Source organism: Sylvia atricapilla, chromosome 3 (assembly GCF_009819655.1).
Source record: "Sylvia atricapilla isolate bSylAtr1 chromosome 3, bSylAtr1.pri, whole genome shotgun sequence".
Taxonomy (NCBI): Eukaryota; Metazoa; Chordata; class Aves; order Passeriformes; family Sylviidae; genus Sylvia; species Sylvia atricapilla.
The window spans coordinates 28,453,635-28,465,921 of record NC_089142.1 but is presented as its reverse complement, the minus strand read 5'-3'; the positions used below and the strand labels follow the sequence as shown (position 1 = coordinate 28,465,921).

Sequence of the window (12,287 nt, the reverse complement as noted above, 5' to 3'; positions counted from 1 at the left end):
TAAAATTAAGATTTCTGTGGGGATCACACTTGAAATTGTATTTCTCCCTGCAGTAACAGAAATGGGAGTCTTCCTTAGTTATCATTTACCCAGTTGCTTGTTGCCCAGCAACTACCATGAAGGATCTACAGTTCTTAGCCATTCTCATTTTAATCTTGAAAAAGCAGATTAAAATTACTATTTCAGTAATATTTCAGTTTATGGATCTGCAAAAAGGGAGCCAAGTGACTGGAGAATCCAGTACTTCCATCTGTCAAAGGTTCACTTTCTCTGCCTTTGCATGAACCCATTTACTGACCAGCTATTTAAATATTGTTAGGTACTTTGATATACATATGTACATATATATATATATTTATTTGAGCTATAGCAATAGAAACAAATATCTGTCACTTACATTCTTGAATCATCCCACAGCACACAGTAGGGATTCAATGTGCCCTAAGAAGAAAACAAACAGACCTATTAGTTAACCGTATGCAAAAATATCTGTCATGCTTGACCTAAAAAATTATTTCAGTCTCCTCCTACAAGATCATCCTTGTACTCTGATGAATTAATGCCACTGAAATGAGAAAAGCTTACAGTTAATTCTTATTGGATATTTTGAAGGCACTTGAACCTCAGAGCAGAGTATATGTGCATTCTCTGCTTAAATAAGGAAAGCATAAAAGTTGTCTATTTGGTATATCCTAGTGGAAGTAAAATATGAGATAGTAGTTAACCTTTTAAGAGACTTGACTGAACATTTCTGGGGCTTTTAGAGGAAGAACTTAACACCCCTTAGGAACTTGGATGTCAAAATCAGTAATCTTTAAAAATTTCAAGCACATGTTTGGGAAAATGTCTTGAGGTTGGGCTTTAAGATTCACAGACCCCAAACTTAGTGTCCAAAGGTTTTTCCAATTAGATCCTAAATCAGCAGAGTTTTTTGCTCAATTTTTTTTTTTTTTTTATGTTTTGGAGGGGGGGTTGTTTGTTTGTTTTTGTTTTTTGGTTTGGTTTGGTTTCGTTTGGTTCTGGTTGAGTTTTGCAATACCGGCTTCCATCTCTTCAAAGTCCATGGAAGATTTCTGATTTGATTAAGAACAGATTTGGAACCGATATTTTTATTGAAAACCAGTGAAATATGGAGGGCTTTTTGGAATATTGAAAAATCCATAAAATTATTCATGTTTATTTTGTTGCCTAGGAAGTGTAGAGACAAAATTGAAATTCACTCAGATTGACATAGAAAAGAAGTACTTAAAACTGCTAAACTAAATTTCTGTTCACCATAAGCATTAGATGTTCCCAGGAGTCAGAGGTACATTAAAATTACATAAAATATAGAATAAATATATATTAAAAAAATTATAAGTGATTTAAAGAAACAGGTGAAGCTCACCATTTTTGAATATCAGTGCTAGTGAACAGTGCTAGCACAGTGGATGCATTAGATATAAAGGTACTTTCATATAAACAAAGCACACTTGAATATTTTATTCTCAAAAATTATTTATTTATGAAAAAACACATGGCAACCTGTAAAGTAAAATTCTATTAAATATTTAAATTATTCCATCTACCTCTTTGTCAAAGATAAAAAGGTCCTTCTGCAGATGCTTTTGAGAGAGGCATTTAGGGAATTTTTGAATCTCAACTTCCGTATTTTGCTGACTGTATTGAATTTTATGAGTAGAGTATAAATATTTAAAATCAACATATACTTATGGCACTTTATATTTACATAGCACTGTACAAACATAAATAAAGTATGCTCCCTCTCCTGAAGTATTCATAATATAAAGAAAAGGAAGAGGGCACAGGACAAAGCAGTGAATAATAGGTCAGTTGAGATTTGGAGAACAGGTCCTGCATCACTTGCCAGGAACTTTCAGATACATTGTGGACTAAGAGATAGAAGGACAAGAATTAGGAATAAAAGAGTATCACTAAAGAAATAATTTTTCTTTAAAATGTAGTTTTATAAAGAGTATTAATCTGTATAGTAAGACTAGGTGAAGAAGGTTTTACTTCTGATACATCTGATACAGCTATATGCATATTAAAAATGTACTTCTATAGTGGCATCATAATAAAGCTTTGCATCTCTCAGATCTGAGACTTGTCTTACCCAGCAGTTGACATCATAGAGTTTATGCTTGCTATTGCCACAGTGCAAATAGAATGAATACAAAAATACTTTCAGAAAAAAAAATGTCCATTATAAAGAAATCTACGAAATAAAGGGAATTAAAAACCTTTGCAGAAAACTGAAACACGATAAAATTGTTAGATCACACAGTTTGCTCTCTTTGAAATGTATTCAAATGAAAAGAGTTTGTTTGGCTCTTGCAGTCACTAATGAGAGATTAGGCAGAAACACGGGAAGCAGGATAAATATTTCTCCTGGTCCACAAGAAAGTCTCGTGGGAGGGTTTGTTACAGCAGAAGTGGCAGCTTGCAAGGGCGCAGCATCCTTTCAGAACTTCTTCCTCTTTTGATACTTGATCAAATACCCTTCAAGCATGGCTGGGACCACAAAGAGCTTCTTTCTGTATTTGCTTCTTTGCCTTTCATCTGTTGCTCCCTTTTTCACAGCCTTTTTGGGGTACCTCTTAACAATGTTGCACTGCTGTTGTAGAGCTACCTCCAACAGCCACAGCTCTCTGTGAGGGCAGTGCTCTTACCAGCTAATTACTCAGCTGCAGCCTAGGAATCAGCTTCTGTGTTCATTAGTGTTTACCACTGCTCTAGCATTGATTTATACACCACAGAACATTACTTCGATATCTCAAAAATGGGCATATGTGTGTGAGTGTGTATGTGTATATATCTCTGTCTGGCATCTAAAATTGAACTTTGGAGATGTGATTGGCAACTTTGACAGCTATCCAGCACAGTGCCAACTGTGTTTTGGAGCCAGGGTTTTCAGTGGCATTGAGAGCTTCATGTCCTGTGCTACTGCTGGCTCATTATTCCAGTGGACCCGGAGTGAACTTCTGTGCTGTCAGAAGGTGAGAGTTCATATTCTCTCTAAGGCAAATAGGATTCTGTTTGAATTGTGCATTTCTTTTAAAAGATTGCTTTGGTGTCCCTTTAATCAAACTACCAGAAAAATGTGACCATATTTCTCTACATGTTCACAGTTTATAAGACCAAATATCATGTTTTCTAAATCACAGATCACAGAATATTCTGAATTGAAATGGATTCACAAGGATCGTGAAGCCCAGCTCTTAAACGAATTGCCATATGGGGATTGAATGCACAACCTTGGTGCTATTTGTTATTAGCACAATGCTCTAACCAACTGAGCAATGATACATTGCAACCCACATTCCACTCTGCTCAGCTCTCTGTTATATTTGTATTTATCTACAAATCCAAATACCATGCAATATATTTCAAACAGCACATGCAATTGTGGTTTGCATTTCCTCCAAAAGATAATCCTCCAATTTCATTAATAAAATGGATCAAATATGAAGAAATTGTTATAAATTTTTAATAAATTGGTATTTTAAGCCTGATTTTAATTAGCCATATTAACTCATTTAAAATGCTCCATTTGCCCATCTTTTTTCATCCTATCTACTTTATTTAGTCAGTAGATGAGAGAGAAAGAACAAATGTGTGGATATACTCCTATGTACTAGTGGGCATGCTCAACGAAATGCTTAAAATGTCATAATTAAATCAATTTGCAAACTAACTGTTCTGAATAAATGAACAGCATTTGTCAGAAGAAAGGTTTGGAAAGAAAATATATATAACACTGAGACATTAAAAAAATCAGATGAAAGAGAATAGATTTTATTTTCTCTTTAGTAATTAATCTATTTAACTGACAAGATGTTTAATCTGTGAACCTTTAATAAATAATATTCAAATATTTAAGATATATTGACAATAGTTTTAACTTGCTGTATGTACATAAAGCTCATTCTATGGTAATATATTATAATAGAATAAATCCTTATTTTCAGCTGAGAAAATTATAGCAAAGAAATAGATTTAGTCTAAAGGAATACTCAAATTTACAAAATATAATTTCTGTGAATCTATGGCCTTATTTCTTTAAACCAAAGTTATATTATGAAGGCTAAGTCTTGAACACAAATGACCAAATGTTTAAAGATATTAAAATTATATAACTGACTTGTATTCACAGCTTTTCTGGAGCAATATATTGTCTTGTATCTGCCAATCCAGCTTGTGTATTCAGGTGGACTGAGATCCTACATAATTATAGTATGTATGAAAATTTGATCTAAGCACTTGATGCTTCTCTGGATTATATTATAGGACAAAAACTGAACCAAAAAGGAGAAATTATCTGATATGTATTGGAAAGGTTATTATCTTTGTGCTTTGTCAAGACACAAGTTCATACAATATTAATTAAAATTCTGTTACTGAAAGGTTGAAAAAGCAAGGTGACAATCAGCATCTCTAATCTGATCTTTTGTAACAATGAAGTTTAATTTCCAAGTTTTTCAAACTTGGCAAAAACTTGCTCTGTACATTAATCAAAGGAACAGATAAAAAATAAAAAAGATGAAAAAGAAAGCCCTCTCTAAGTATTTTGTAGAATCTCATCTTCTGGGGTTAGCAGTTCAACCTTTTATTAGTCTGGTCTTGTCTGTGTTGTGCTTGTTTTATTAGCTTGTGTTTGGTGTAGAAATATTTTCAATGCTGATACATTGCTTACTAGTATTATTTTCTTATATAATTGTAAAATTTCTTTTCTTGCATATGACCAAATTAATGAGATTTTTTTCTTACCTGTTAACCTACATGCTACCTTACCTGTCATTTTTGCAAGTAGTGATTTTAGTTTCAAAATATAAATGTCATATTCTACAATTTGTGTACTAGTCCCCCAATCATTGTTAAAATAATAGATTATAAAATCTAGCATTGACAATTACCATAAATTCTTCCAAATTATGATCTTAGTAAAATCAATGTATGTATTCTATATCAAAGGTAATTGATTTTTTCCCCTGATATATAGGTTTAATTTGTGTATACTTCAGCAAATTCTTTGTAATATTTTTAGTCAAATACCTGACGGAAACAAAAGTTATGTCAAAGATTGAGATTTTCTCCTAATATATACAATGTAATTTGGGTTTGAAAGAAAATAAAACAAAATAGAAAATGAAATCTACACGTCTTAAACCATCTTATCAATAAATTGAGACAGAGGCCCATAAAACCCCAAATCGATACAATTCTTCATCAATACACTTTTAATGTTGTTGAAAGGTAAGGAATCAGCTCAGTTTATGTGCCTCTGATCCTTTTTTTCTGCCAAAACTTTCACTGAGATGTTCTTTGCAGTGGTATCTTTCTGGGAGCTGAATGGCAGGTCATAATGACCACTGATAGCAACATAGTTTTTCCAAACTTGAGTAAAATGTTAATGAAATATCTAGAGTTCAAAAAGTTTTCTTTGTACTTTTGACCAGACTCACTACTTAAATTTTGCTACTGACTGAAATATTTGGAACTTCTCTAGCTGAATTGTGTCTATATGACCACTTGAGTAACTGTTTTGAACTTAAAAATTGTGGCTTTAAAGATTCTTGCATAACAATACTATTTTCAAAAGCTTGAATTACTGTCTCTTCTAACTGACTCTTTATGACTATTCAAAGTAAACTCTAGCTCTTAATAACATAAACAGAGTTTATACATTGTGCCTTCACATAAATTACCCCCATGCTTGTTATTCAACATTATTTTCCTAATATTGTATATGACAAAATTTTTCCACACAAGATATATTTTATTCTCCCTGTGAGCCCTGGGAGACTGCTAAAAACAGAAAGAAAAAAAAAAAAACTTTATGTTTTTCATATATTTTAAAATAAACTTAATTTTTTCATATTTATAACATTTTAATGTGAGATTAAAGCCTGAAAAGTATAGAATTTAAATGGTTGCACAAAAGTCTCAAGAATTTATGAGGGCTATAAGTTAAATTGGAACCAGAGCATTTTTTAAGTCTGCTCCAACAGGTTAAGTAAAAACTGGCTTTTATAAAACAGTGAAAGAAAGGAAGAAAGGGCCTGAAAAACTATTGTAGCTCTATGACCTATGCAGGGAGCAAAAGGTTAAGTAGCCAGTACAAGAATACATTTTCAGTTGTTACCATGAAAGCATTTAATGGAAACTATTCACTAGAAATTGCTGTTTAACAAAACCCCTCAACATTCACAAAAGAACAATTGATTGTGTTTTGTTTACATGCGTGCATGAAACAAGTACACGTTCCTTTCAAAGATTGTTACACTGTTCCTGGGCTTAAATTTTAGAAGTTAAACCGTGTTTTATTACCTGATATTCAAAACAGCACAACTTTTTTTCTCTCACGTGATCTGGCAAATACTCTTGCAAAGCATATCAGTTATCTTTTTACTTACATTAGACAGGTGGGCCAGTTCTATCTCCAGGAAAGAATCTGTAGTTTTAGGCTCAGGTCGTATAGTAACAACAATAATTTTTGAATTAACAACGGTAAAGTTCCTGTAAGAAAATGCAAAAATGGTAAATTTAAGTGTTTATAAGGTTAAATGAGACTTTTAATATTACATTTAAAGATTTCATCAGATATTTTCTATTACCTTAGTTGACAAATATTAAGGGAGTATAATTTGTTTGAAAGTGGTGAAAACACTTATTTCCAACTGTACTCAACATGTTGAAGACTGAAAAGCACCAATGACGCAGGAGTGCAATTCCTTAAAGTACTATTAATTAATTAGAAGAATGCATTGATGACACAAACATTCTATGCATGTTTGAGTGTATCTCATCTACTTCTTTCAACATAGAGCCACTAGATACGTTTTATAAAAGACAGTAATTTTCCTTTCAAAGTGCTGTGCTGGGTTTTTTTCTGTCTTTTAACAGTAGGATTGTGAAGACGGATGAGTGCAATGAGAGACTATACAGTTCTGTTGATTCTATGCTCGTGAAAAAACATACCTGTTTCCAATTCTAAAAAAGCTGTATTTGGTATATGAGTGGGCAACTCAATCAGCTAAATATTTTTTAGAATTTAAACCACAATTGTGCCTTTACGGAAATCCTGCCAAAACCAATAGATTCTTCTCATATGCGAGATTAGATTTGGTCTTACATTATTGTACCAGGTTATGCAGAATAATAACTTTCTGTCCATTTTTCTAATTCATCATCAATTTCTTTTTTCATGTAAAATGTGGATCACTCTGTATCATAGCAACCTTTACAGGACAGGCCTAGTAATGCCAAGGTTATGCTAATACAGGCACAGAGACATGTTGACATGTTCATCTCTGAGAACCTTGCTTCTTATGACCCCATCAAGTTTAGAATGACCATCAGTTACCAGCATTACTGTTCTAGTGATCATTATGGTATTTATTTTGTGTGTAATGCTGCTTTTCACACCTCACAGGAATGTTATCAAAGAATGTTATCAAAGAATGTTATCAAAGAATGTTATCAAAGGATGCAATCAAAGAAGAAACTAAACAGATTAGACGTAATTATAATAGATACTATAAATATTCTTATGCTTCTTTAATTGTTTAATTGCTTCTTTTCTCTAGGGAGTTTGTATTTAGGAGAGAATTCCATTTTGCTGGATCATTGAAACAGGAATCGCCATGGCTACAGTAACAGAAATTCAGCTCAGCAGGCATTTCATTCACCACAAGGAATGAAATAGTACTTCTGGGGCAAGGTATGAGTTCTAGTCCAATTCTACTCAGCCAAATCACAAAATTAATATACAATGGAACTGACTCTCTATTTTACTTAATTCCTATTTTTTCCTGTTCTTTGCACTTTAAAGTCTCACACACTATTGAGAAAAATATATCTATCAGGCTAAAATTTAATGTTTAGCTAATTTTCAGTGCATTCTGTAGAATTACAGTAGCTGAAGATCTGTAATTATTAAAAAAGAGCCAACCCCCTCCAAACCAAATAAAACTCCAAATAAATAAAAAAACTTGATTTCTCTAACACATCATGACAAGTGAAAATAGCACTTACTACCTATTCAGAGATTACAACAATTTTAGAAATTCACGTAGACTATTGTTAATACTGCTACCTTAGTACTCTTTACTCTTTTACAGTCAGTCTTCCTGATTGAAAAAGTTTTCCTTGATCTATCTCATTTTGGTGCAGTTCGGATAGTTCTTGCACGAGATCTGAAAGAACATCTAAGTGCCTAGTTTGTGACTGCACTACATTCATTTTACCTCAGTCTCATTAGAGCTCTACCAATCCACTTACATTCTCAAGAGCCCCTAGCAGACTTTTTCACAAGTAAATAAATATAACTGCATATATCACTGTGAAATGAAAACTGCATCCTTCATTGCTGTCCTGTCTGGGCTGAGTGCTTACTTGCATATTTCATATTTAACTGCTTGGACAGTCCCTGGAGGAATACAATCTTTCAAGTATATTCTAAACTCACATACCATATTAAGATGCCTCTAAATCAAAGCTCAAAGATTTGTAGTCAAAACAATTTCAAAAATTTGAAAAAAATCTCAAAACCACTGGTGCAGTGCTGTTCCTATCTCTCTTGAAGATCTTTTTTTTAAACAACAGCCTAGTTTTGAGAACATTTGAGAACAGAAATTTAAGTAATCAGCTTTTACAAAATTTGTTTGGACATTTTAGTTTCAGTCCCTCTTCTGTTGCAAATGACATGGAATGGGGATGATCTCTCTCACACTTCCTGGGCAAGTGCATTATCTTACAGCTTTTTTATAGCGGAGAGTGACTTCACCATTAGCAACTTATCCTTCATCAAAAATAATCTAAAATTCAACTTTAATGAGAAAGGAAGTTTTACAGGATGGTGCTCTGCTGACTGAAAGATGCTCATCAGGGATAAGTTTTGAAATAAATTATTCAAAAACAATCTATTAAATTTTTTGGAAACTATGGCTGAATAAATCCTTGAAGATTCAAAACAGCAAAGTGATGGCGTAAAAGCTCAAGAAATTACTTCAGACCTGCTGTCCTAGAGCTTTTTTCTGATCTGACTTAATAATGATATTAATAAAAGAGAGTTATTTTATTAAGCTGTTTTCCTACCAGGGTATAAATTTTGAGGGTATTCTTTTATATAAGGGAAATCATATTGATCCTATGTGGTATAAAATTCATGTTTTCTTCTCTTCTTAAAATGAATCCATGTTACTCAAGAAAAATGAACTTATGAATAAGGCATGTTGCTATCTCAAGACAGCATGATCGAAATTATAGATCAATGTGTAAAAGTTGCATGCATTCCAGAAAAATTAGAGATGCTAAATCTGTAATGTGATGCAATACAAGCCTGTCTGAGGTACATCCTTAGTCTAACAAAACTGACCCAAAGAGATTTAAGAGCCTTTTTGGTTGTACAGCACCTGAAGTTTGGAGTTAGGAACAGTGTTTCAAATGGGGAAAGAGAACATTTCAGTGAAGAAAATTTTAACAGGAAATCTATGGTGGCTGTTTAAGTGATGGGAAATAAAGCTTCATCCAGCAATATCATTGATCTGTTCTTATTTCTTAAAGGCAAAGTTAAAAACTACCTTACATTATGGCAATATGCAATGTATTCCTTCAGAGTGCTCAACAGAGAAATCATAGATAATATCTTTTAGATGAGTATTGTACCGAGAATCAATTTTTGTGAACCTAACAATAACATAAGTGTGCTCACGGGTGCAAGAGCTATGGAAATAATACTCAGTCTAGAGTTCCGAAAACATTTGATATTTCAATATGTACTATTAAAAAATCTGTAAGACATTACAAAAGAACAGTGCAATGCAGCAAAATAGATTAGAAAAATAGAATCAGATGAAGTTTACTTACTTCTGCATGGAAAAAAAACCCCATTCTTCTATTTTTATGAGAAAGAATCTTTTCTTTTTGTTTCCCTAAACTCTCGTTTAAACACTCATGGCAAAAATCTCTGAATGTACATATACCAGTAGGATTAAACGTAAGTCCAAGAACTTCTATTTTAATGCAGCTACAAGTTACCATCTCACACTGTATTTACTTACTTCCAATAGACTCTATGCCAGTAAAACCAAAAAAGAAATCTAACGCATATGGTAAAATGCAGCTAATTTTGGGTTTTGTGAAATATATTGTATAGGCTGTCCTGGATAATGAAATCCTCGTTTTACTCACAGAACACCTGTGGTGTACCAGATTGGGATTCTGTGGTTCGGTACTTTGGAAGACCTTCCCTAAAGATATGCTCTGGGTTTTTTGTTTTTAAAAGCAGTTCTTTGTGATGATGCAGACGTTTGCATACCTCCTAGTGATAAAATTAAGAAACGTATTGGAATGCATGTCACCTTTATTCTTCTGGAAACTCCAACCAAATATTTTCTTTATTCCCACCCTAACTCCTGTAAAGCCAGGAACTGAAACCACATGGGAACTTGTAAAGCTTTCTAGATATCTAACTGCAGCTGGTAGAAATCACCTTTAATTTTAGGTCATCAGGTGTAAATGACATGGCCTTCAAACGCAATCATGGCATCATTTTACTTATTTTACCTTGGTTTAATTTTTGCTTATCTGTATTCTCACCCTTGACATATATTTACCTGCCATTTTACTTAGAAAATCATCACATGAGGTACTTGTCCAGAATGTTTTTTTAATTCCTGTGTTGTGCACTTCTAGGTATCATGTAAAAAATAGATGATATGATGTTCCTTCACATCTTACAGTGTTTGCTTCATAGACAACAGAAATGCTTTTGAAGTGAAACATTTCATTGTGTTCAGCACTAAAATTGTTATTGCGATAATATTTATTACAGTTAAGCAAGATTAGTATAAAGAATAATTAATACAAACTTGTGTAAGATGGTATTTTTTCAATGCAAAATGCAAGCAAACTAGAATAAACCTTTTCCAAATGCAATGGAATGTATAGAAACCTTCATCCATGTACCCAAAAATGTATAAAGTGATAAAACAGACCTTAATAAAGATCACTTTAAAACCTTCATGTCAGTTCTAGTTTTCATAGAGTATAATAACTCAACAAATTCAGTGCCAACCACAGCTGCATCTTTTTTCCCAATTTCAGATTACAGAATCACCAAATCACCTAGTCTGGAAAAGATACCTAAGATCATCAAGTCCATCCTTTGATTGGTCACCACCTAGTCAACTAGACCATAGCACTAAGTGCCATATCCAGTCATTTATTGAATATATCCAGGGCTGGGGACTCCAATATCTCCCTGGAAAGCCCATTCCAATGCTTAAGCATCCTTTCAGTGAAGAAATTCTTCCTCAACCTCCCATGGCAGAGCTTGAGGCCTTTTCCTCTTGTCTTGTTGCTATGAGAGTTCACCAGCTCTGCTGCCCTTCTCTGGACTCACTCCAGCACCTCAGGGTCCTTCTTGTAGTGAGGGGCCCAGAACCGGACACAGGATTTAAGATGGAACGAGTCAGAGTGCAAGTAGACAATCACTGCCCTGATCCTGCTGATCAGATTATTGCTGATAGAGGCCACAATACCACTGGCCTTCTTGGCCACCTGAGCACACTGATGGCTCATGCTGAGCCTGCTGTTGACCAACATTCCCAAGTCCTTTTCCACCAGGTAGGTCTCCAGCCACCCTGCCCCAGCTGTAGTGCTGCATGGGGTACTAATATGCAAATAGTCTTGACTGTTTGCTTTTATTCTGACCTATAGCATATTTATTATCCTTAAATAGTTCAATTCATATTGTATTTATGAGATTTCTTACCTCAAAGTAGGTAAAATGAGTTCTAAATTTTTGTACAGCACTGCTCCAAGCACAAACACAGTTGATTCATCTAATTCTGAAAAGAGTAAGGAAAAGTACTTTAAAACTCTTACTCCCAAGCTTTCATTATTATAAAAACCTCTGAATATCATTTATCTTTGCAACATAAACTTTATTTTAAACAAACATTATAATTTTGAATTATCTCCTAGAAGTCTGTCATAAAAATGTAGCACTGTCAGGAACAAATGAAAAGATTTAAACCACCAAAAATCACATTTACAAATAATCCATCATTGTATGCTGACATTCATTCTAGTTCATTTACATTTATAATTAAGCATTTTCAAAGAATGTCTGTAGAGTAAATTCTCTAATGTCAGAGATCTGCACTGCAATGATATTTTTAAATTGTATCTGGAATTAAGATAATTTGCCTGCTGAGGTTCCTGGTAAGACATATGTTGGAATGGCTCTGCCTGCTGGAACACAGCAGCTTCAGGGGGTT

At 33.5% G+C, this 12,287-nt stretch overlaps 1 protein-coding gene across 1 annotated transcript in view; it reads right to left on the bottom strand.

Moving 5' to 3' along the window:
• ADGRB3 (adhesion G protein-coupled receptor B3) overlaps nt 1–12,287 on the bottom strand; it is a 446,784-nt gene that overhangs the window by 175,784 nt on the left and 258,713 nt on the right. Inside the window, exons 14-16 of the mRNA XM_066314980.1 lie at nt 11,780–11,855; nt 6,417–6,519; nt 398–441 (exon numbers count right to left, since the gene is read on the bottom strand). Of these exons, the coding sequence (XP_066171077.1) occupies nt 398–441; nt 6,417–6,519; nt 11,780–11,855 (223 nt within the window). The remainder of the gene's footprint in view (nt 1–397; nt 442–6,416; nt 6,520–11,779; nt 11,856–12,287) is intronic.